This window comes from Natator depressus, chromosome 17 (assembly GCF_965152275.1).
Source record: "Natator depressus isolate rNatDep1 chromosome 17, rNatDep2.hap1, whole genome shotgun sequence".
NCBI classification, from domain to species: domain Eukaryota; kingdom Metazoa; phylum Chordata; order Testudines; family Cheloniidae; genus Natator; species Natator depressus.
In genome coordinates this window covers 2,898,811-2,922,676 of record NC_134250.1, presented here as the reverse complement: position 1 = coordinate 2,922,676, position 23,866 = coordinate 2,898,811, and the positions used below count along the sequence as shown (strand labels likewise).

General features: G+C 41.5%; 1 protein-coding gene across 2 annotated transcripts in view; it reads right to left on the bottom strand.

Annotated features, from left to right (window-relative positions):
- Positions 1-234: 234 nt before the first annotated feature.
- GOSR1 (golgi SNAP receptor complex member 1) overlaps positions 235-23,866 on the bottom strand; it is a 65,578-nt gene continuing 41,946 nt past the window's right edge. For both annotated transcript variants that reach the window (XM_074974562.1, XM_074974561.1), the window contains exons 7-9: positions 22,446-22,475; positions 5,880-5,962; positions 235-4,635 (exon numbers count right to left, since the gene is read on the bottom strand). In XM_074974562.1, coding sequence (XP_074830663.1) covers positions 4,511-4,635; positions 5,880-5,962; positions 22,446-22,475 — 238 coding nt within the window. In that variant the 3' untranslated portion in view covers positions 235-4,510. The remainder of the gene's footprint in view (positions 4,636-5,879; positions 5,963-22,445; positions 22,476-23,866) is intronic.

Genomic DNA, 23,866 nt, shown 5'->3' with positions numbered 1-23,866 from the left:
ACAAAAACATTAGAACGTTTATTCTAGGTAACAATCTTGCATTGGTAGGGAGATGGACTGGATGACTTAAGTTTTGTCCAACTCTTAAAACTGAGGTGTAGGCAGCCTGGGACTCTTACAGGGAAACAAAAAAGCATCATCATTTAGAATTCTAATTTATTATTAAATTACATAAAGCTTTTCTATACAGACAGAAAATGCACATTAGGTGAGAACAAAAATAATTACAGGTACAATAAAATTGTTAGGGTTCAAGAAGCCATTTGAAAAGCAAACAAATTAGAAAGTGCAATTGGAAAAGAATATACATGCAGCTGGATTGGTATTTTCCATGAGAAAGAATAACCTTTAGTCTTGAGAGTGTGTGACTGGAACGGCTTCCCGCTCTCTTAATGGTGGGCAGACCAACAGCGTACTCATTCAAAGCTGAAAGCATCACATTGAAGGCAAACGTCCAGTCATGAGGAGAGAGAGAGAGGGCACAAAGAGCAGATGTCTCCATGGCTCAGCTCTGTCTGAAGTTGTATTCTCCTGTTCTGCACATGCTCCCTTCCCTGCAGAGTTTCGTAACACCAACTCTGTCACTTTCTAGAGGAGGAAATAATTCTGAAATCTTTTGTAACAAAGCCATGTGTCCTCCTTCCCTGCCCTGAACAGTAGTTGAAAACAAAAGGGAAAAAAATCCTGTTATGCATCAAGGGTGCTTGGGAAGCAACTTTTAGTTACTTTAGTAGTTTAACTGCATTGGCTAATTAGCTACACAGTCAAAAGCGCTAGGCCAGCTGTTACGCCCTGTGCAGCAATTCTCAGGGTTCCGGGAGGAACAAAGCCCTGACCGTTGAACTGTCAATGCATGTCTCACACCTACACGCTGCCTAGAGATCTACTTTTACCTTTTTATTTTCAACACCCAGTGAAGAACTTTATGTTCTGCACATTCCGATTTTATTGGGCCCGTCAAAGGAGGACCTTTGCACGGAGCTGAAGAAAAGCATTGCTTGGTTATCTAATGGGGCAGTGCAAATTCCTAACTGAATTCCGAACTCTATGCCCAGAAGTTCCTAAATTTGCCAGGGAGTCACTGAAAAATGAAAGTGCTGTGTTTTCCATTACACCCCTCAGCAGCAGGCAGACTCTAGGATTAACAAAAGCACCTTCCTGTCTTATTAATGAAGAGGGATCTGGTGAACATTCAATTGGTCCCAGAGACCGGCAGAGGGAATAAAATAAAACCCTTTGTGCATCCTTGCTTTGCACTCTCTAGTGAAGGATACAGAATAGTGATCAGTGGCCCTGCAGGAACAGCAGTCTGGCACTGAGGCTGCCAGGCCCAGCATCAACAGGCAACACTCATTTGGCATAAAAACGCCCATAAAATCTCCAGGGAAATTCACTGCTGTGCATCCGACTTACCGACAGGATTTTCAGGCAGCACTGGATGTTACCAGTATTGCTGCTCTGGTGACTGGAGTCTGAAAAATCATGCTGCAACTTTTACCCAGAAAGTGGGCCAGGAGACTGAAGAGGAAGAAATGTTCCTGTGTTTGTTTGGGGCTGGGCAGAAGAGCTCTTTCTGGAATTTGAGGAGAGCCGATGGCTTACCAGACAGCTTTACAATGGGTGGCTGGTCACTGACAAACAGCACGTGGAAAGAAGTGACAGTAGAGCCCCCGCAGGACAACAACACGTTTCCCCTCTGAGGCGCGATAGAGACTGAGGAGCGTCTTGAAAGTGATCTAAGCTTGTTTTTGTGCTTTGGCCACAACTTCTCCCTACAGCTCCTGCTGGTGGATAAACAGGAGGATAAACACACCTGCAGTGCCACTGATGGGCCCCACCTCCAAGGCAGGCACCTCTAACTGGCCTTGAGAACCAGAAAGGCGGAGAAGTGCTGGACGCAATGAAAAAAATATGGAAATGCATTTTGCAATAGGAGGCAGGTGAACAAGCTGCAAAGAGAGGAGCTGTGGGTCAGAGACTGGGATTAAATCTTAAATCAGCCCACTGTTTTCTGTTTCCTCTCCCTTATTTTAAGGTCCACTGCCCTAATTATAGAGCCATGCTAGAAGAGAGACTCATGGCATTTAGCAAGTCTCCCCCCAGGCCAGCCATTCTATCCATTTTAGAGAGATGCTGGATGCCTGCTTGTGTCAGGTACATGACTGACAGTAGTTCACGAAAGGGCAATTCTGCTAGGATAATTAAATATATTTGATACAAAACCCTCTCAACACCAGCACCAAATCAAAGTCACTGAGCAGCTGCCAACCACTGAAATGCCACCTCCAATATTAACCTCTCATTTTCAAAGGGAATTCATCGTATTTCTACTCTTTTATGCCCTATAACATATCGGCTTCTCCCCACTCATAACAAATTGATTGATATTTGCTACAATCTGTACATTTTCCATAGCTTTTTTTAAACACACAGTAAGATTAAATAATGCACCAGATCAATTAAGCCCATTAAAAAGACTGGTCATCAGATTAAATAAATGTATTTATTTACGATTTGCAGGTCGTATAATTGCCAACTACATAGCAACCAAATCCTATAAACCCTAATGGAGCATAACTGCCAATCAGGGCCCTTTGAAAAATCAAAGAAAATAAAGTATTGGGGAGAAGAGTTTTGATATACAGAGATTCATTAATAAATGTCCTTTATCCTTCAGTCCTTATAAAGAAATCTAATGAGCACTTCATTTCAAAACCAGGGATATTCCCCAATCAACCAAATGACCATCCCTTATTTAAAAAGGCAAACCTCAGTTTTACTAGCATTAATTGCAAGTGCCTTCTAATCCCCAAAATAACCCACAAAAAGAGTCTTTGTAGCCTGTTTGTCACAAAGATGTTATTCTGCACATACGCCTTTTTCAAGTCCAAATGAACGATACAGTTTATACAACTGTGTGGTTTCTCACACACTACACAGGCACAATTCTTTACTTCCTCCAGCAGGTACTGCACATACACTATAAAAGCAGTAATAAAATGAATGATAACTGTTGTGGGTGGCCTGTCTTCTTCTAGCCCAGAGGAGGCCCTGGGGACAGGGGAAGGCCTCCATACCATCTCTGGCAACTATGATTAATGGGAAGACCCATTAAATTTGGGAGTGTTGTAAGACAGTTGTGCAAACAGTTAATCAAGTTCTTCGAAAAAAGGCCAGTGCCTCAGAGTTTTGTTAGTTCTGGTTATAAGACAGGCGAAGATGGCACAGAACAATTGGAAAGGGGAGAGAACCTGTAATTGTAGATTTGCTATATCAAAGACATTCCTGACATTAGATTTTTTTTTTTTTTTTTTTAACAGATACTCATCTGCAGAGACAAACCCAACAGGTTTTGCTAACAATCCAAAATCTCTGCTGTGTTTGGACACCGAACAATTGAAAAAAATATCTATGGATGTGTGTTTGCAGATATTAGAGAAAAACGTAATTGCATATTCAGCCACTCATTCATTCAACTCTTTACTATGAGGAGTTATGTATTTAACAATTCTGCACACAGATACATTGGCCATCAGGCATAACCGATGTATTTTCCCTTTCCAACGTACAGGTTAGACTCCATCCTACGTACAGTGTAAAAATATTAATGCTATTAGAATACCTTTCATCTAAATTAAAATAGACTTTTGAAACTATTACGTCTTTATGAAGCCTTTTGTGATATCAGCCAAAACCAAAATATTTACACCCAAAAGATTACTTTCAGGTGAAAGCGCATTTGGTCACTTTAAATGACTTAATACTATGGTAAAACTGAGAGGATACTATGCTCCCTTTTTCCAAAGCAGGACTGCAAATATTTCCTGGAGTCCCCTTAAAGCCACAAAAAACCTTGTAAGTGCTCCTCAGATAGCAGTTCAGACATCTTCTGTGCAAAAAGTGAATTGAACAATCCTTATCTGTCTCAGGAATTTGTGGGAAGGAGCACAGTTTTCACAGCACAAGTTAAGTAGAAATGACTCGCAATAGCTCAATCATGAGTAAAAAACTTAGAGGTTGTATTCAGTAACCAACCAACTTGATGGCTTAAAGCTGCAATATCCTTATTATTGGGCAAAAGTATCTAGTCTTGTACTTGACCTTCAGGGGAAACTGGCTTCCTAAAGAAATTCCACCTAAGAGAAGCTAACAATTGTTTCACTTAACAGCCAATGACAGATTTCATCATCATCATCCAGTAGGGAAGATTCTCTACTGATTCTCATAAATGTTGTATATTACTTACCTTGTAGTGAGACAGGGGATTAAAAAAAATATTTAAGCAAAATTTGACCAAAGAAAGAGAAATCGTTTTGGCAGGGGAGGAGAAATACTGCAGCTTCAGCTCAAAACCAGTGTTGTAAAGTCTGCCACCATAAACCTTAGACATCATGCTGATATTCCAGCCATCATGTGCAGGCTGTTTATCAGCTCTACTGACTTCCCCCACCCACTTCTCCTTGATGGGTTGGGAGCAGATAAGGTTATCAGAGTCTAAGGAGAATGTCTGTCAATGGAAAGCGTATAGCAACAATAAGATGGTACAGATGCCAATGACGCCACCCAGGATGAGAGAGTCCCGTCGTTTCCGTATGTTGATCCTTTGAATCAGATTGTTCACTGCGGGAAACCGATCTTTGGGGGTCTGAGTTAAGGTCATATTACCAAGCAGCATCAAAACTGGGCAGACCCCAGATCTATACACAGACGTTAGAAGCAAAGCAAAGAGTTCAGAACTAATCACAAAACAGAGAAAACAGATGTGACAAAAAGGTCCTATGGCTAGTTAGCAAGATTACAATTTTACTTCATTAATAAAAAACAATCAGAGGAAGAGGATAACAGAAAAGATTAAAGTTGGTGTTCATGCAGAAGCCTATATGTAATCCAGCATGAAATCTGGGCTAGCTGCATACAAAAGGTTGTGGAATTTATTTAGCAGAACACTAGTAATGGTAAAGGAAACAACGGATGGTGTTTGGCTACAAAAATAGCTCATATCCCACAGATGAACACTGTTTACTGCATGACAGAGGGAAGAACTGCCCTCCCTGTAAAATGCTGAGATTTATCTAATGTATAAAAATGAGATCTGCAACAAGTTTGCAAGCTTCAGAGCTTTGTCTTTGCACCCAAGAATCTTTTAAGGCTAACGTTTATTGAGTTGCTTTTGTTCTTGCCAGTCCCTTAAAAACAGTCTAATGAAATTTATGTCTCATCAAGCTACATATCTTCAGGACATATCTTCTGTCTAATCAAAAGAGTCTAATGCCCTTCGTTGTGCTGTTACAATGGAAAAGAAGAAATAGTAGGAAAAATGGTAAGCATGCATGACTTCACAATCCAGCACATTCTTTAGCCTGGAGCATGAAATGGGGGAGATGAAACGAACAAACTAAAAACTTAAAATCAAGAGGTCTGAGTGACACAAGGGGATCTTCAGGTCATGGAAACATTTAGCTATGCACTACAGCCATGACACATCCACATCAAACTGCAGCCATTTGTCCCTGAAAGTAAAATGCCAGGAAAACAATAAAATACAATAATACTTCTAGCAGAGTGTATGTAGTTGGAGTAGGTTAGATTTTGTTGTTCTAGATCTCTAAATGAAAATTAAATGTTGGCTTATATGTAGTATTCAAAGTTGCATTTAAAAAACCCAACAGCTAAGTTTATCACACTGTTAATCCGAGCAAGACATCTTACTGATGGAGTGGGACAGGCATAATGCAATCCTTGGCTCAGTAGACGTACGATGACTGTGTTATATTGCCATTGCCTGTTAAAATATGTTGAACCCCAATTTGCAGAATGTATCGTCTCGAGATCGCTTCTCCCTGAAGGCACTCGCAGCACAGCTCTTTCAGAAAGGATACTGGCCAAGGTGTTCATTTTGCTTTGTATTGACTTCAATATCCCTCTCTGCGAAGTCATATTTTCTTTTGTTGCCATGGCAATGCTGGAGGAGGAAAAAAAGAATGGATCAAATCGCTGGTACTAAAAATAACCTGGAAGCTGAAACAACGGAAAAGCAAGGTGTGCAGAGCTCCTTCAGATGAATGGGATGTCGCTACCCTCCAGAGATCCCATTTTCTCCACTAATCTTCAACAATTAGCCTTTTACCACTTTTCCTTTTAATAAGCTATTAGTAGGCAAAAGCGTGCAACTTTGGTAACAGTGCAGACTATTAGAACAAACTAAAACAAAAAGATGAGACAACATTAGAGACAAGCCTAGAAACATTTTATGGCAGAGATCCTACAATCAGGGGTTTGGTTGAACTGTGGGGATCCACATATTTGTTTCGCTCAAGATAGCACCTGAAAGCCTTGTTGGGTACACTATGGTGTTGGATATAAAAATAATTGAGTAAATGAGAGTTCAATCAATCACAATTAAAAGGATCAGTGCAATCTGAAAAAGTGAGCTTTCTAATGGAGAGATGATCAAAGTGCAGCCTGAGGTCAAATACAGCCAATGGAACTCCACAACAAGGATCGCATGTGAAACGGACATCCACAGTTTCTGTAGCGTCTATGTTCTCAGAGTGCTGCCATCTATTCTATTTTACACAAGGTAGATGCAGTCCTCAGGCTCCTGGCAAGCTGGCAATGAAGACTCATCAGTTGGGCTAAGCTTGTCCACGCCGGTACTAATTTATCTTTTACTAGTGAGTTAGAATGGACGGTTTTCCTCGTCAGCTGGAGCAGAAAGAGAGGCCACCTTGTTTTGGGGTAATCTAATTCTCAATGTATTTCCATCATGTCACCAAATTCACTTAAAACACTTGTCCTTGCCGAGAACTCTATCCATGAGCCAGCCAGCTCACATACTTCTAAATCATACCATGCAGTTTTAGCACCAGATGCAGCAGCTATGCATTATATTTTACACACATACAAGAGTAGGGTCATACTAAAATAACTTTTCATAACAAAAGTACGTGTTTTTATTTCAAATTTCATTCATTCTGGAAAAGGCAGGCACACCTCTTTCCCCCCTCAGTGATCAATAACACGGTAAATAACCAGGCAATGAAAGACACTGACAAGGCATTTCAAAAATGTTTTTTGAAAATTTGGTTTCTGTTCTGTTTTAGGAGATCAAAGAGAAAATGAATGGCCAGCCTATTACTTACAACTGCAGCTCAAATTTTATTTAGCTGACTGAATGGAATGGCTTTCTTAAGAGAAACATTTAAGCTCAGTTACACCTGGGGGCAGTAGAAAGATGCGAGAGCTGTGGCTCGTGGAGACCTGGTGTGTTTAATAAAGAACAGGGAAGAGAAAAGGATAACATAACTAGAGGAGTACCAGTCTTCCTGGCTAGTGAATGTTTCAAGAACACACAGAGCATACACCATATATACCGATATGACTGGGTAATAGCTGAGGATGTAACCCTTACCTTTCTGTTGACTAAACCCACATGAGGAGCATAAAGGTTTAAAAATCAAATGGGTCCTGATACAGTTTGAGGTTTAGATTGTCTGAGAAGTTTTGTTTTGGAGCGGCAAAAGATTAAATACTTTACAAGCATTATAACATAAAATAGGGCAACAGGAGAACAAGTTTAATGCTGCCCTTCTCAGAGGGGGTAAACCCTCAGTTAGAAAAAGAGCTCTCTCTCACTGAAGACAGGGGCAGACCCCCAACCTTTGCACAATATTTTTAACTTGCTGAGCCCTGACGTGTCTTTATACAGAACCGCAGCCCCTGCTAATTCTCTGAACACTGTTTCTAATGACAGCAAGTATGAAGAGTCAGGAACGCATTGGAGATAAAAGCCTAACTCTCTTTCCCAGGTCCCATGGTGTATGGCTAATGTTGCATTTTGTTGATAACCACAGCATTGGTCATAACTGACCCTATTTTACCAAACTTCTTTGGTTATGTCTATGCAGCACTTGGAGCCCCAGGAGTGAGCTTGTGCGCCTGGATTGAGAGTCTTAGGTTAGCGGGGCTCACGCTAGTGCTCTAAAAACAGCTGTGTACACTGCTCTTAGAAGTTGCGGCTTGGGCTCTGAAGCCTAGGGAGAGGGTGGGCTTCAGGGCCTGAGCTCCAGTTGGAACCGAAACTTCCACATGCTGTCCATACAGCTATTTTTAGAGTACTAGCGCGAACCCGTTGGCCTGGGCTGGGAGGCTTGCTCACATGGACTCCAAGTTGCTGTGCAGACATAACCTTTGACACTGGAAATGTTTGGTTCTCAAGAGCAGGTTTATAATGAAAAGGAATTTATTTCATTTCAGGAAGTTGGGCTGATCTGCACTTACAACTCATATTACTATAACAATGCCAGAATAGTTAATGCCAATCCGTCATCTTGGGGTGGATGCAGCTAACCAGTACAAAAGTGCGCATATGGCTATACAGGAAGGGGAAAAGCTCTCTCTGTATAGAGCACCTTTATACTGATGGAACTGCACCCATATTAAGAGTTCTACCCATAACGCTATTTTGGTGAAAAACAATCACGCTTCCAACAAAATCGTTACCCTGGGATACTTTTCAAGGGCAGACCAGGCCTTTCTTGGTCTCTTTAAATGTGACACATTTATGGGAACCTGAACTCAGAATAATTAGCAAGGGAGCAATAAAGGTCCTCTAAACAAGACAGTCACCCTGGGACAAACAGTTCTGGATCATCCTATGGCACAATATTGCCTTGCTGCTCCTCTGTGACACTACGATCAGCAGTAGCAAAGCAGCAGGGAAGATGGACAGAATGGCTGAGTCCAACAGTTGTCTTTGGAGAACGGTAGCAAAACGTCAATACCAAAACTCACTTGAATTTCACTGGAGGAACAAACAAATCCACTGGGTCAATGGTCTCTAAAACACCTCCCTGTAGCATGACACTGCTTTTGGCTTCTTCCACTTTCTACTCTACCTTTTCCACTCCAAGAAGTCCTTTATGCTCGTAACTTCACCCTCTCTACCATGTGCCACACATCTTCCCTCCCCTACTTTACAAAAAAATCTGAACTGCTATCACTGATCTCTTAGGAGACTCTTTTCCAACCCTCATGCCTCCTCTTTTCTTTTGGTTTTTTTTCATACTCAACTGGAAGCCCTTAGGGGCAATGCCTAGCCTACCTGAGAGTTTGTAAAGTATCATGCTCATCTACAGAGATATAAGAGTAGACCAGAACATTACGATTAATATTAAATAACAGTATTATTGAGAAGGTAAACAAAGTGAATCAACCCAACAGCAGTGTTTGGAGGAACATGAAGTAAAAGGAACGTCAATGGCTTCCAATATCACTGTGGAGTTATGGTATCATCTTGTGTCTTTATGGATGGTGTTTGCCTCTCTCCCCCAAAGCTCTTTACAGTTAATTCTTCTGAATAATATGTATTGACAGAGCAGATCAATAAATTATTTCACTTTAGAGTTCCATTAGCACTAGGATCAAGTTGAAAGCTTACTGGTCAATTGGGAGCTGATCAATCATCGATATGTATAAACAGTTTAGTGACAAGAAGTGTATTAAACTCATATTTCCAAATGACAACTCCATAAAAGCAGACTAACATTCAATATCCACTCTGAAGTTTAAAAAATTCTTTAAGAGAATTGAAAGTCATCAGGCTAGAACTAACAAAAGCCTTAAAGCAATTCCTGTCTCCAGTGGACTACTTTGCTTTTGTCAATCATCTTCAGCATCCTTTTTTATATATTCATGTCAGATCAGCATAAAACAAAAATTGCTGGCTACGTGGAGAAGCAATAGGCATTTCCAGCCATCTCACTTATGATCTCATCAGATCTTATAAGCTAACCAAGGCCAGGATGGCTTCACCACTTGGATGGAAGACAAAGACAAAGCAAGTTGCTATTGCACGTTAGCAAAGCAAGTTCTTAATTTTATGTTTCTAAATCTTGTTCCCATCACGGATTGTCAAAGTAGGGAGAGTTCTCTGTTAGACCTCTCAAAACAGGCCATCAGTTTAAATTCCTGAATTTCCTAACCAGAAAGAGCTCCAAGAACGTTACCACCATGTTGTCTGCCAACCAAGAGTTCTATGTGGCATTAAATACTCAGGTCCAAATTCTCTCATGGCATAATTCCATTGTAGTCAATGGAGTTGCACCAGGAGATAATTTAGCCTTTCAATAAGTATATGCAGCCCATTTTTGGTTTTCCAGTATTAGCTAGATGGGGTGGGGGGGGGCTATACTGTTAATAATTTACACTTAATTATTAAGTGCTTTGTCTTAGCAGAGTGATAGCAGGCAATACCTTGATGGAGGAACCATCTTTTAAAGGAGATGTAAAACCAAGGTTCTGACAACCATTAAACATCCCAAAGTCATTGTATATAAAAGTGAAGTGTTAACCCCAACATCCTGCTCAAATTGAAATTGGGGTAATGACATTTTGCCTACCAAAAGTTCCAACTGGCTGTGACACTCTTGGCTTCCTGTCTTAAAATGTTCTATAGTGTTGGTGTGCACTATTAACACCTACCCTATGTCACCCCCAGAGGTGGTTGACACGATTTCCTGTAGTTTGAAAAGTGCTTTGAAATGATAGGAGCTATATAAATGCAAAAAGAAAAGGAGTACTTGTGGCACCTTAGAGACTAACCAGTTTATTTGAGCATAAGCTTTCGTGAGCTACAGCTCACTTCACCGGATGCATCCGATGAAGTGAGCTGTAGCTCACGAAAGCTTATGCTCAAATAAATTGGTCAGTCTCTAAGGTGCCACAAGTCCTCCTTTTTCTTTTTGCGAATACAGACTAACACGGCTGCTACTCTGAAACCTGTCATATAAATGCAAGGTATTCTGAGGCAAAGGGGAGAAAATTAATGCTATGAGTCCAAAAAGTGGTCAACAATCTGACCAATGCTTGTTTTTGAAGGGCTTGTCTGACTCAGTTAACTAATGTCCTTCACGTCTACAGGAAGAGCGGAGGGAGGTCACATACAGAAAACTCATCAAGGAGTCTCTTTTTGTGAATAACAGAAAACACACCACACAGCAAATCTGTTTGTTTCATGGGTACCTGAACTAACTTAGCCCAGTGAAAGAGAATGATTCATCTTTACAGAGAGGATCCCTTTTACGTCTAAGGGTATGCCTACACTACGAAATTAGGTCGAATTTATAGAAGTCGGTTTTTTAGAAATCGGTTTTATATATTCGAGTGTGTGTGTCCCCACAGAAAATGCTCTAAGTGCATTAAGTGCATTAACTCGGCGGAGTGCTTCCACAGTACCGAGGCTAGAGTTGACTTCCGGAGCGTTGCACTGTGGGTAGCTATCCCACAGTTCCCGCAGTCTCCGCTGCCCATTGGAATTCTGGGTTGAGATCCCAATGCCTGATGGGGCTAAAACATTGTCGCGGGTGGTTCTGGTTACATATCGTCAGGCCCACGTTCCCTCCCTCCCTCCGTGAAAGCAAGGGCAGACAATCGTTTCGCGCCTTTTTTCCTGAGTTACCTGTGCAGATGCCATACCACGGCAAGCATGGAGCCCGCTCAGCTCACTGTCACCGTATGTCTCCTGGGTGCTGGCAGACGCGGTACTGCATTGCTACACAGCAGCAGCAACCCATTGCCTTGTGGCAGCAGACGGTGCAATAGGACTGGTAGCCGTCATCATCATGTCCGAGGTGCTCCTGGTCGCCTGTGTGAGGTCGATCAGGAGCACCTGGGCAGACATGGGCGCAGGGACTAAATTTGGAGTGACTTGATCAAGTCATTCTCTTTAGTCCTGCAGTCAGTCCCATTGAACCATCTTATGGTGGGCAGGCAGGTGATACGGATTGCTAGCAGTCCTATTGCATCATCTTCTGCCGGGCAGGCAAGAGATGAGGATGGCATGCAGTCCTTCTGCACCATCTGCTGCCAGCCAAAGATGTAAAAGATAGATGGAGTGTATCAAAACAAGAAATAGACCAGATTTGTTTTGTACTCATTTGCAAACCTGCCCCCCGCAGCCCCCCGGTCTAGGGGACTCATTCCTCTAGGTCACACTGCGGTCACTCACAGAGAAGGTGCAGCAAGGTAAATCTAGCCATGTATCAATCAGAGGCCAGACTAACCTCCTTGTTCCAATAAGAACAATAACTTAGGTGCACCATTTCTTATTGGAACCCTCCGTGAAGTCCTGCCTGAAATACTCCTTGATGTAAAGCCACCCCCTTTGTTGATTTTAGCTCCCTGTAAGCCAACCCTGTGAGCCGTGTCATCAGTTGCCCCTCCCTGCGTCAAAACAACGGCAAACAATCGTGCATCTGAGTTGAGAGTGCTGTCCAGAGCAGTCACAATGGAGCACTCTGTGATAGCTCCCAGAGGCCAATACCGTCGAATTGTGTCCACAGTACCCCAAATTCGACCCGGCAAGGCCGATTTAAGCGCTAATCCACTTGTCAGGGGTGGAATAAGGAAATCGATTTTAAGAGCCCTTTATGTCGAAATAAAGGGCTTCATCGTGTGGACAGGTGCAGGTTTACATTGATTTAACGCTGCTAAATTCGACCTAAAGTCCTAGTGTAGACCAGGGCTGAAATTAACATGGAAGGGAAAGAGAAACAAGCTACAGCAATCTGTCTTTATCCCAATACTACATAAGAATGTGGTGAAAGGATGTTCAACAAAAGGTATTAACAGAAATTCTCAACAGGCCATCAATAGCTGAGTATAGAAAAGAAGCAGCAAGCTATCATTCAATGCTAAAAAAAGTCTGTAAATAAAAATCGGATGCCTGTCAGGCAGTATTATATGTCAAAGCACATATCGTTTGTAATATCATTTATATACATTTGTAACTAAGTAGAAACGTTTTTCCTCCCTAGTGTTTTGAGGTCATAATATCAACAGAAGACCCAGAAAAATAATTAGCTACTGAGGAAAGCTTCCAGGAATTTTGGATTACTGGGCGGTGTATAACTCGATAACTGTAGGTCGGATTTCACTACTGCACACAGGAAACTTTGTCTAAGAATTTCAGTTTCAGACCTATGCACTGGTTTCATAGTTAATTGTTCAGACAGAATCCTCATGCAGCAGCAAATCCCCTTTTTGCATTAAGCTATGTATTTTCTTACAACACTTCTAATGATTCATTAAAGCAGCCTTCAAGGTACTGAAGAAGAGATGGGAGATGACTGCCAGGAGATAGAGTGCTGCTGAGCTATCTACAAGGTGCCCTGGGGAAATAATTATGAGACTTTATTATGGAATGGAGGATTTCATGTTTTAACATCCGATCAGAAAAGCAGCCTACTTTATAAGTGAGGGAATCAAAAGCTAGTAGACTTTAAAGCTTACAGATTAGGAACTTAGAACTTTCACAAAATATGGGGCATCTCGACAACTTCTACTGAAATATTCTCAGGAAAGGAAATGTTGGGTGACCCAAATTTTAACATTGCAGAAAAAAGGTGCATAACCAAATATTCCTGAATAGTTCAACGGGACCCAGCTACCTGGAGAGGGTGGGGATAGGAAAATAACAAGTTAGCTACAAAGCATTTGTTTATCCTTCATGCATAATTTCTTCCGGCAACTCACAGAAGTTACTAGATCGCGGGCCCTGGTTCTCATGGGAGACTTCAATCACCCTGATATCTGCTGGGAGAGCAATACAGCGGTGCACAGGCAATCCAGGAAGTTTTTGGAAAATGTAGGGGACAATTTCCTGGTGCAAGTGCTGGAGGAACCAACTAGGGGCAGAGCTCTTCTTGACCTGCTGCTCACAAACCGGGAAGAATTAGTAGGGGAAGCAAAAGTGGATGGGAACCTGGGAGGCAGTGACCATGAAATGGTCAAGTTCAGGATCCTAACACAAGGAAGAAAGGAAAGCAGCGGAATACAGACCCTGGACTTCAGAAAAGCAGACTTTGACTCCCTCAGGGAACTGATGGGCAAGATCCCCTGGGAGAATAACATGAGGGGGAAAGGAGTCCAGGAGAGCTGGCTGTATTTTAAAGAATCCTTATTGAGGTTACAGGGACAAACCATCCGATGTGTAGAAAGAATAGTAAATATGGCAGGCGACCAGCTTGGCTTAACAGTGAAATCCTTGCTGCTCTTAAATACAAAAAAGAAGCTTACGAGAAGTGGAAGATTGGACAAATGACCAGGGATGAGTATAAAAATATTGCTCGGGCTTCCAGGAGTGAAATCAGGAAGGCCAAATCACACCTGGAGTTGCAGCTAGCAAGAGATGTTAAGAGTAACAAGAAGGGTTTCTTCAGGTATGTTAGCAACAAGAAGAAAGTCAAGGAAAGTGTGGGCCCCTCACTGAATGGGGGAGGCAACCTAGTGACAGAGGATGTGGAAAAAGCTAATGTATTCAGTGCTTTTTTTGCCTCTGTCTTCACGAACAAGGTCAGCTCCCAGACTACTGCACTGGGCAGCACAGCATGGGGAGTAGGTGGCCAGCCCTCTGTGGAGAAAGAAGTAGTTCGGGACTATTTAGAAAAGCTGGACGAGCACAAGTCCATGGGGCCGGATGCGTTGCATCTGAGAGTGCTAAAGGAGTTGGCGGACGTGATCGCAGAGCCATTGACCATTATCTTTGAAAACTCATGGCGATTGGGGGAGGTCCCAGATGACTGGAAAAAGGCTAATGTAGTGACCATCTTTAAAAAAGGGAAGGAGGATGATCCTGGGAACTACAGGCCAGTCAGCCTCACCTCAGTCCCTGGAAAAATCATGGAGCAGGTCCTCAAGGAATCAATTCTGAAGCACTTAGAGGAGAGGAAAATGATCAGGAACAGTCAGCATGGATTCACCAAGGGCAAGTCATGCTTGACTAATCTAATTGCCTTCTATAACGAGATAACTGGCTCTGTGGATGAAGGGAAAGCAGTGGATGTGTTGTTCCTTGACTTTAGCAATGCTTTTGACACGGTCTCCCACAGTATTCTTGTCAGCAAGTTAAAGAAGTATGGGCTGGATGAATGGACTATAAGGTGGATAGAAAGCTGGCTAGATTGTCGGGCTCAATGGGTAGTGATCAATGGCTCCATGTCTAGTTGGCAGCCGGTATCAAGTGGAGTGCCCCGGGGGTCGGTTTTATTCAATATCTTCATAAATGATCTGGAGGATGGTGTGGATTGCACCCTCAGCAAGTTTGCAGATGACACTAAACTGGGAGGAGTGGTAGATACACTGGAAGGTAGGGATAGGATACAGAGGGACCTAGACAAATTGGAGGATTGGGCCAAAAGAAATCTGATGAGGTTCAACAAGGACAAGTGCAGAGTCCTGCACTTAGGATGGAAGAATCCAATGCACCGCTACAGACTAGGGACCGAATGGCTCGGCAGCAGTTCTGCAGAAAAGGACCTAGGGGTTACAGTGGACGAGAAGTTGGATATGAGTCAACAGTGTGCCCTTGTTGCCAAGAAGGCCAATGGCATTTTGGGATGTGTAAGTAGGGGCATTGCCAGCAGATCGAGGGACGTGATCATTCCCCTCTATTCGACACTGGTGAGGCCTCCTCATCTGGAGTACTGTGTCCAGTTTTGGGCCCCACACTACAAGAAGGATGTGGAAAAATTGGAAAGTCCAGCGGAGGGCAACAAAAATGATTAGGGGACTGGAATACATGACTTATGAGGAGAGGCTGAGGGAACTGGGGATGTTTAGTCTGCGGAAGAGAAGAATGAGGGGGGATTTGATAGCTGCTTTCAAGTACCTGAAAGGGGGTTCCAAAGAGGATGGCTCTAGACTGTTCTCAGTGGTAGCAGATGACAGAACAAGGAGTAATGGTCTCAAGTTGCAGTGGGGGAGATTTAGGTTGGATATTAGGAAAAACTTTTTCACTATGAGGGTGGTGAAACACTGGAATGCGTTACCTAGGGAGGTGGTGGAATCTCCTTCCTTAGAGGTTTTTAAGGTCAGGCTTGACAAAGCCCTGGCTGCGATCATTTAGTCAGTGATTGGTCTTGCTTTGAGCAGGGGGTTGGACTAGATGACCTCCTGAGGTCCCTTCCAACCCTGATATTCTATGATTCTATGAATGCGTCAAATGTGAGTTAATTTAACAAAGCTCTTATCCTTTGTAAAACAAAATATTCTTGGATGTGATTGCAAAGAATTATTAAAATGAAACAAGGTAACCCTTTGGGGACCTAGCTTCTCAACCACGAGATCACAGGCTCTTAAAGCACATTGCCTGGCCGGGGAGGCCAATTTTAAGGGGCGGTGGGGGGATGGGGGAAAGCTCAATGTAGGTTTTCAGCAAGCCTTGTTAATGAAATGTCACCAATTGGTGATTTGGCTTTCATTCAGAACAGCCAGTGTTGGATTATCTTCAAACTGCAACAAGTAACGAATCATGCATACATTATACTCAAACATGCAAACAAAATGTTAAGATGTATTAAGAATATGATGCAAAAGTTATTCTGAAATCACATTATGTCTATATATGCATTGATGGTGTACCCCCACCTGGAGTGGTGAGTTCTGTTCTGGTCATCCTGGCTCATAAAAGATATAGCAGAAATAAAAGGTTATATTCTTTTGTTAAAAATCAATTAAAAGTGTGTCCTTTAAGAAATTAAGCATCTGTGTCATACTGAGAGTACCTACCTCTGCCTTGTAGTGACACCATGACAGGGAAACAAAATGAAAACTACTGTGCCTTTAAAAATAATTTTATCCCATCTGAAACACAAATACTAAAATTCATAAATTGTATGACGATTGCACAGTATCACTACAGGACAGAGTTAAGTACATTGAGTGCATTTCCATAGCTTAAAGAAATCCAAATATGTTAAGCGTAACCTTAACTCTGAATTTACTGGATATGTAATAAACACTATAGGGAGACTGTAATTATCCCATAATGAATCTTTATCCTTGTTACAGACCTGGACCAAGTTCTCGACTTGAACTCCATTTTAACTTTTTTTTTTTTGGTCTTGAGATATAGGTCCTCGTGCTATAGGACAGAAGTCAACCCCTAACTGATTGAGATAAGGAAGAAACTTCCCTCATGGGCTGGTTATTTCATACTTGTCCACCATGGCATTTCCCGCACCTTCCTCTGAAGCATCTGGCACTGGCCACTGTCAGAAAACGAATACTACACATGAGCATGGATGTTTGGTCTGATCTGGTATGGAAATTTCTACAGACAAAACAAACTTCCAGATCTGAACTTTTCTTTCTTTTTAGAGAAACTGAATTTTATTGTGGGAACGTTAAAAACGTATCAAGTATATACTTTCATTCACATAGTACTTGGTTGTCCTGCATCAGTCACAGGAACATAAGGAGGAAACAGCTAGTAAATTTCTTTTAGAATATGCTAGTTATTTGAGTTCTGGGAGAACCAAGATCCAATATCCCTGGTCTCTGCTGGAAGCCCTGCCACTCAGCCTTCTCTTCTGAAATAGAATATATTTAACTGCATAGTGGCAGATGAATTTTATGGTTTTGAAAGTTAGTTTCTGCTTCTTTACCTCTCCTTGGTTTCTTTTGCATGCTTTAGTGTCTAAATATGAATAATCCATGACGGCATCATAATCTGATGTGTCAAGTGTAGGGCTCCAAGCCAAGTGCTAATGTTAAATACATTGAAGATTCACTTCTAAGAAGCCCATAAATGTTATTCTACTTCAACAAAAATGGACTCACACACACATATATAGGTATTGTAAAGGGTTCTGAGGTGGAAAACTGTTTTCAAACCTAGATTCTTAAAAGCACTCAGAAATTTTCTTCTTGCTACATAGCCCAGCAAAGCTATGTTACCAGGAAAGGGTTTGGCAGAACCAATCTTAAAGACTGTTTCAAAACAGATGGAATCTTAGTTTGACAGTCCCAGTACTGATGGGATGCACTGTAATCAGCAGCCTAAGAGCCAGTACATGCGTGCATACACACAGAGAAAACTACAAGGCCCCTACCCTCTTCCCCCTCCTCACTGGGAGTAACAGTGAAGTCCCCACTTCAGGAGGGAACAAAGCGGCTGGGAACATTGCTTCAGACACTTGCCAGGTTTGAAAACTCATACAACCAGAGCAGAACAGTTTTTTCCCAAGGGCATTAAGGGGCACTGCGTTTTTGGCCGAGACCCTAAACCAAGGTCCTCTCCACCAAGTCATTAAGAACCCTTACAACTTTTCGTAAGTGGAGGGTGTGATCTTCTGTTATTAAAATATGACTATGCATATCACCATACAATTGCAACAAATCTTGTACAAAGTATGTCATGTAAGGGATCAATGGAAAAATTATGACTTGCTGAATATGACTGTCCTATTTGTATGCATGTATCATCTTTGTATCTGAAGTTATGAATATTGACTGTGTACCAATATTTCACACACTGTTTGCTCCTGTGGTAACACCCACAAGGTAGGTTTCAGAGTAGTTAGTTTACATCCAGTCAGGCCAGCACATTGTGAAAGGCCTATTCAAGTTGATGGCCCATTAAAGAACACTTAGCTCGTACAACAGACGATGGAAGAAGCTTATCCCTGCTCAGTGGACTTTCCTGAGGATGCTTCAGCCAGAATATGGGTAATGGCTGCTCCTGAGTCACTGAAGCATGCAAGGTCACGTGACTAGCTCATGTGACTCTGGACTCCATTTTCTAACTGGACTTTTCCACTAACTAAAACTGAGAGTTTTCCCTCCACATGGGAGAAAGTATAGGCACTGGAAGCATCTCCATTTTGCCTTTTTCTTACTCTGATCTCTGGACTATGGACTTACACTAAGAGGAGCATTACAATCAAAGGACTGAGGACCTTCCAATCTTTTGGATGTTACCAGAGACATTATAAGCTAGCAGTTTATTCCATCGCTGCTACAAACCTATACAAGAACTTTGCAATGAGCATATGTATTTGATTTCTTTGACCATCTTACCTCTTTTATCTTATAAATAAACAGTTAGATATTAGATACTAAAGGATTGTCAGCAGCATGATTATTGGATAAGACCTGAGTTATATATTGACCTGGGTATATGGCTCATCCTTTGGAATCAGAAGAACCCTTTGGTTGATGAAATTTTGCCAACAATTTTCTGTTGTGCCTCTTATTACTGAAGCTAAAACTCAAATAATATCTTCCTCCGTTGCCATCCATCATCTTCTACAATGAAGTCAAAGTTTAATGTAAGTGGAGTATTGCCAACCCCAAAAGTCCAAAAACAACATCCAAAAATATGATATTGGCCCCAAAATCATGAAACTTTTATAAATAGAAGAAGTCATGTTTTTTGGTCTGTCTCCTGATTTTTGACTTCTCCTGCTGTGGAATGCTGGGCGTCATGATTCTTGGCTCTGAGAACAGATTGTCATCTAGTGGTTACAGACACCTTAGCCAACGTAACAATGCCCCTGTTTGGGTCACCTATTGCCAGTGAACCTGGCACCTATGGATGAGAAAGCATGATTCTCTATCACTTGAGCTAAAGAACCATATCTCCTAGCATGGAAGCAGTATCAGGTCATAAACCTTTGAATGTGACAGAGCCGCTAGAGGGTGACAGGGCCACATGCAATGAGCACAGATTACAGAAAAATCTACTATACCATATTCCTTTGGAAAGACTGCAAGGCAAAGTGGATGAGCCTTGGCCCTGTTATATCAGAGAAGGTTTAGAGCCAAGGGATGGGCTGTTTGGGGAGCGGGGTGGTGGTGGTGGGTGGGCGACGACACAGGACGGGACATTTTCCTTCCCTCTCTCCCATCGAATAAGTCACTCTATTCCTAGACAGAAGGCAATTTCTCCCTAAAGTAAACAAAGTGTATTGACAATCACCACCAGAACTGAGGGACTTTTTGCAAAATCCTAAGAGAAATACTAAATTAAAGGTATCTATGGAACTTTCTACTAATCACTGGTCGGACAGAGCTTACAGTCTGATGTATGCTTCAAACAATACTCTACAAAACAATGCTTCAAAAAGTATATATGGTAAATGAAAAATACAGTCACTAGTAAGCCCTTGTTTCCTATTTTGAGAAAATGACAAAGTTTGAAAGTGGAGAAGAAAATCCGAGAACACTAAATACATGTTTAAATACAGACAGATGTTTATGTTTAAATCTGCCCACGGCAAGTGAACACTGTCCCCCAAAAGAACTGCCGTGCAAGGCATCACATCCCACACATCCCTGAGCGGAAATATGCTGCTTTAGAACACCTTGTGTCATGTAAGAGCTTTTAACAATTTTTGTAAAAATGGATGGAGAGTTTCTGAAATGTCCAGACTGCCTTGGGGAAGCTATACCTCCATTAGTCACGGAACAGGTCCAGCACAAGCACCAGCACAGCAGAGACCATGACCCCCTCCCCTGCTCATTCCTGTGAAGGGACCATACAGAGGAGTTTGCTCTCTGGGCTTATTCACTCCTTAACTTCTCTATTGGGACTGCCAACCAGGGGGACAGTTAGTGCTAGCTGTGTTGGTGGGTTTGGTAATGTGGCCATCTGCCCACTGGTAACAGGCCTGAAGTCATCAACAAAGGCCCCCCACAATCACAAAAGGCACTTTCCAATGTTTCTATGTTGGCTACTTAGTAACAAACCTTTTAAAAAATTATTAATGGTTTTGCAGCCTTCTGAGTTACATCCAAACAATGAACTACAACAGATGCAACTCTTAAAGACAGACAGACATTAGTAGCCAGATAAGCTAATTACATTGCAGTCACGCAAGGAATCAGCATTCAAACAGCCTCTTCTACACAAGTCCGTTTGTTTTAATTGGGCAGCAATGGACAATGCTCTAATTAAAGAGCTGGATGATTTTCTAACTGGTAAATTCCATTCAGATGCAGTGGGTGTTACCACAAATTAACATCATACCCGAATGTTTGCAATTACTGGAGAAGGAAAAGGGCAAAATAGAAAATCCATTCTGACTTTAAACAGAGCCTGAATTCATAGAATCATAGAATATCAGGGTTGGAGGGAACCTCAGGAGGTCAGGTATTGTGGTACAATACCTGAAATGAAGCAATGCAAATTAAATTACATATCCTGGTAGCTGCTGCTTGTGGCTACCAAACAAACCAGATTTACATAAGATGCAACAGAGAAGCTCCTTGGCACCCGATGGGATGGGGAGCCAGCCCCCTCTTTAGAACTAATGAACTGTACAATGATGAGTTCAGGAACCCAGATTCCCAGAGGCAAAGTTCATCTGTTAATGCAACAAACACACTCCCACTGAGTAAAAGCAAAGAGCTCAGAACCCAACCATTCAGTCAATAGACTGTAGGCAAGTAAATCTCCCCACAGGTGCTGAAACACAATCCAGAGAATAGGTGGGGGACTCAACTGCTAAAACATTAGGTCACTTTGCAGAAGATCAAGACTTCAAGAATCTCAGGCCTTTTAGCCCTCTAGCTAGCAGGTAGCAGAAATGTGGAGTGGATGCTTAGTTTTCACAGGATGGGGAGAGTGTCAGTATATAAATGCTTCTTAGCAAAAGGTGTTTTGAGCAAGGCGATGAAATGGGGGTTTAATCAGGAAAGCCAGTTTCTGAAGGTGTCCAGATATTGAGGATGTTGAATCAAGCAAGTGGTGCTCATGTAAACAAATATCCTTCTTTCTACGTATCACAGTGCTGACCACTCTAATGGTTTCTGTTAGCTTGATGCACCTCATAGTACATTACTGTGTTTCAACCCATTCCCCCATTACACTAATTGTTCTGAGCTAACTGTACTTCAGCTTGCTAGCCAGCCCTTAATGGACACACATCACATCTTGCTGCACCTCTTAGTAGCAGCGTTGATCACTTATCCCGTTACAAGCATTATCTGAAATAAAATTTTCCCTTCAAAAATTTTTATGAGAGACAATCTCAAACTTAGGACTTATTTCAAGAACTCTTAATTATTTGATTGCAAAATCCCAGTGTTAGACGGCAGATTGGAAAGGGCATGTAAGAGAAAAGTAATTTATAATGCTGGAATATGATGCTTCAGAAATCTGACATTGAAATTTCCAGTCCAATGCAAAATGGTAGATTTCAACCACACAAATAAAAATAAAAAAATGATCAATCACACAATAGTAATAATCACCCAGGTATTTGCTTGTAAAAACTTCCTCTCTGATATGAACTGCAATGCTAAGGTAGTGAATGTGGTTACGTGTTACAGAAGCCATGTAGCACTAGTTCCTTCATTAGCGTGCCTGAACACGACTACACTAAATTGTATGCCATATTTTAATAATTAATATCTATAAAAATCTTTGCATAAACGTCTAAATTGCTAAATTAAAATGGACAAAACATTTTAAATGACAGCAGTGCATTGCTCTAGAATGGGTGGATGGAATCAAACAGACCTAATTTTATTTGCAATACACTTATATGACTTAGGTTCAGTATGGATGTTGTATACATAAAATGACTGATTACTTTGAACAGCATCCAGAGCTAATACTGATTCTATAAAAGATGATAATAAACTAGTAAATCCATTCCTACCTTATTGTTTCTTCTATCAGCCGATCCGAGCTGGAAGCAAAAAGAAAACTATGGTCAAAAAAAGTAAGAAGCACTAAATATTTTAGATCAATACAAGCAATGTTTTTCAGAATACAGCCCTTTACCAGTTAGCCCTGGTGGTGAATTATTTGGGGGGCCATTCAAACGAAGACTTGGCCCGTATAATGAAAGTCTTAGCAGAAAATACAGTAGAAAGCCTTAGCAGAAACATATTGAATATATTTGTTGGGCGAGAGCACCACCTCATCCTCTCCGCTATCTCGAATCTTGGGCAAGGCCCAAATGGACGTAATATAATAACAGTTGTCAACATGGTCAAGACATAAAAGCTGAAAGTGAATTCCCTTTGACTGAAACTACACAAACTGGTTTGGAACTATTCACTGAACAGCCTGTGCACTCCATGATGGAAAAATGGGCCATGCTATTTCTGAGACTGGCACACAGAACCAAGAAGGGCTAGAATATCGATATCCTCAAACTATGGAACTTCGAACTTGAGAGCCAGGCACGTGACTCCTAGCTGACGACTGCTACTCAGCAAGTTCCATTGCTACATCCCTAGGAATATAAAGCCCACAGCAGAGCTCTGTGGAGACAATGTCACGGAGAGGAACATTTCATTTAAACATAAAAGCCACGTGAGGTTAGCGAACAAACAAAATGCCTGGAACATTCAAATGATTGTTTTTTCTATAACTCAGGTTATTGTAAATACCCAGTTTCATTTCAAAGCTATATTTTATAGCAAGTTACAAAACACTGAAAACAGAAGTGTCTCGCAATAAAGCAGGTAAAACTTTAACGTAGCAGTGCAATGTATCTAGGTTTTTATTCCACACTCATCTTCATCATCACAATATTTCAGTATCTGTCATCAGGTGATGCTCCCATATTTCTAAATTTAAGAATATCTAGTCGAGTATACACCTTTTTTAAAATGCACAATTAAATCAACAAACACTCAGCATCAGCTTAGGAGTGTAAAAAACAGAAGAAAAAAAAAATCTCTTGACCAGCATGAATTAACACAAAACAAAACAAAAATTCCACCCCTCTCCCCAAATCAAGGCAGTACATTCAGATCTATGTTGTAGGACTTAAGTGCATTTCTTCTCTTTGTTCCATACATCACTGTTGAACAATTTACGTGTCTTCATCTTACGCAATGTTTATTCCACAGAACTACATGAATCCTAGAAGAGATGCTGAGAAAGGGAAGTGTTTGCTACTTTAACCTGGCATAGAAATCAATCTGAAGTTTTTATTTAAAACAACACACAGTCCTCCACAGTAAAGTCGAATTTATTGCTGCCAAAGTAAAAGGGGTATGGGAAGTAAAAGAGGTATGGTTATTCTCACCTTACATTCTTTTTGCTCCCACTCACTTCCAGGACTCA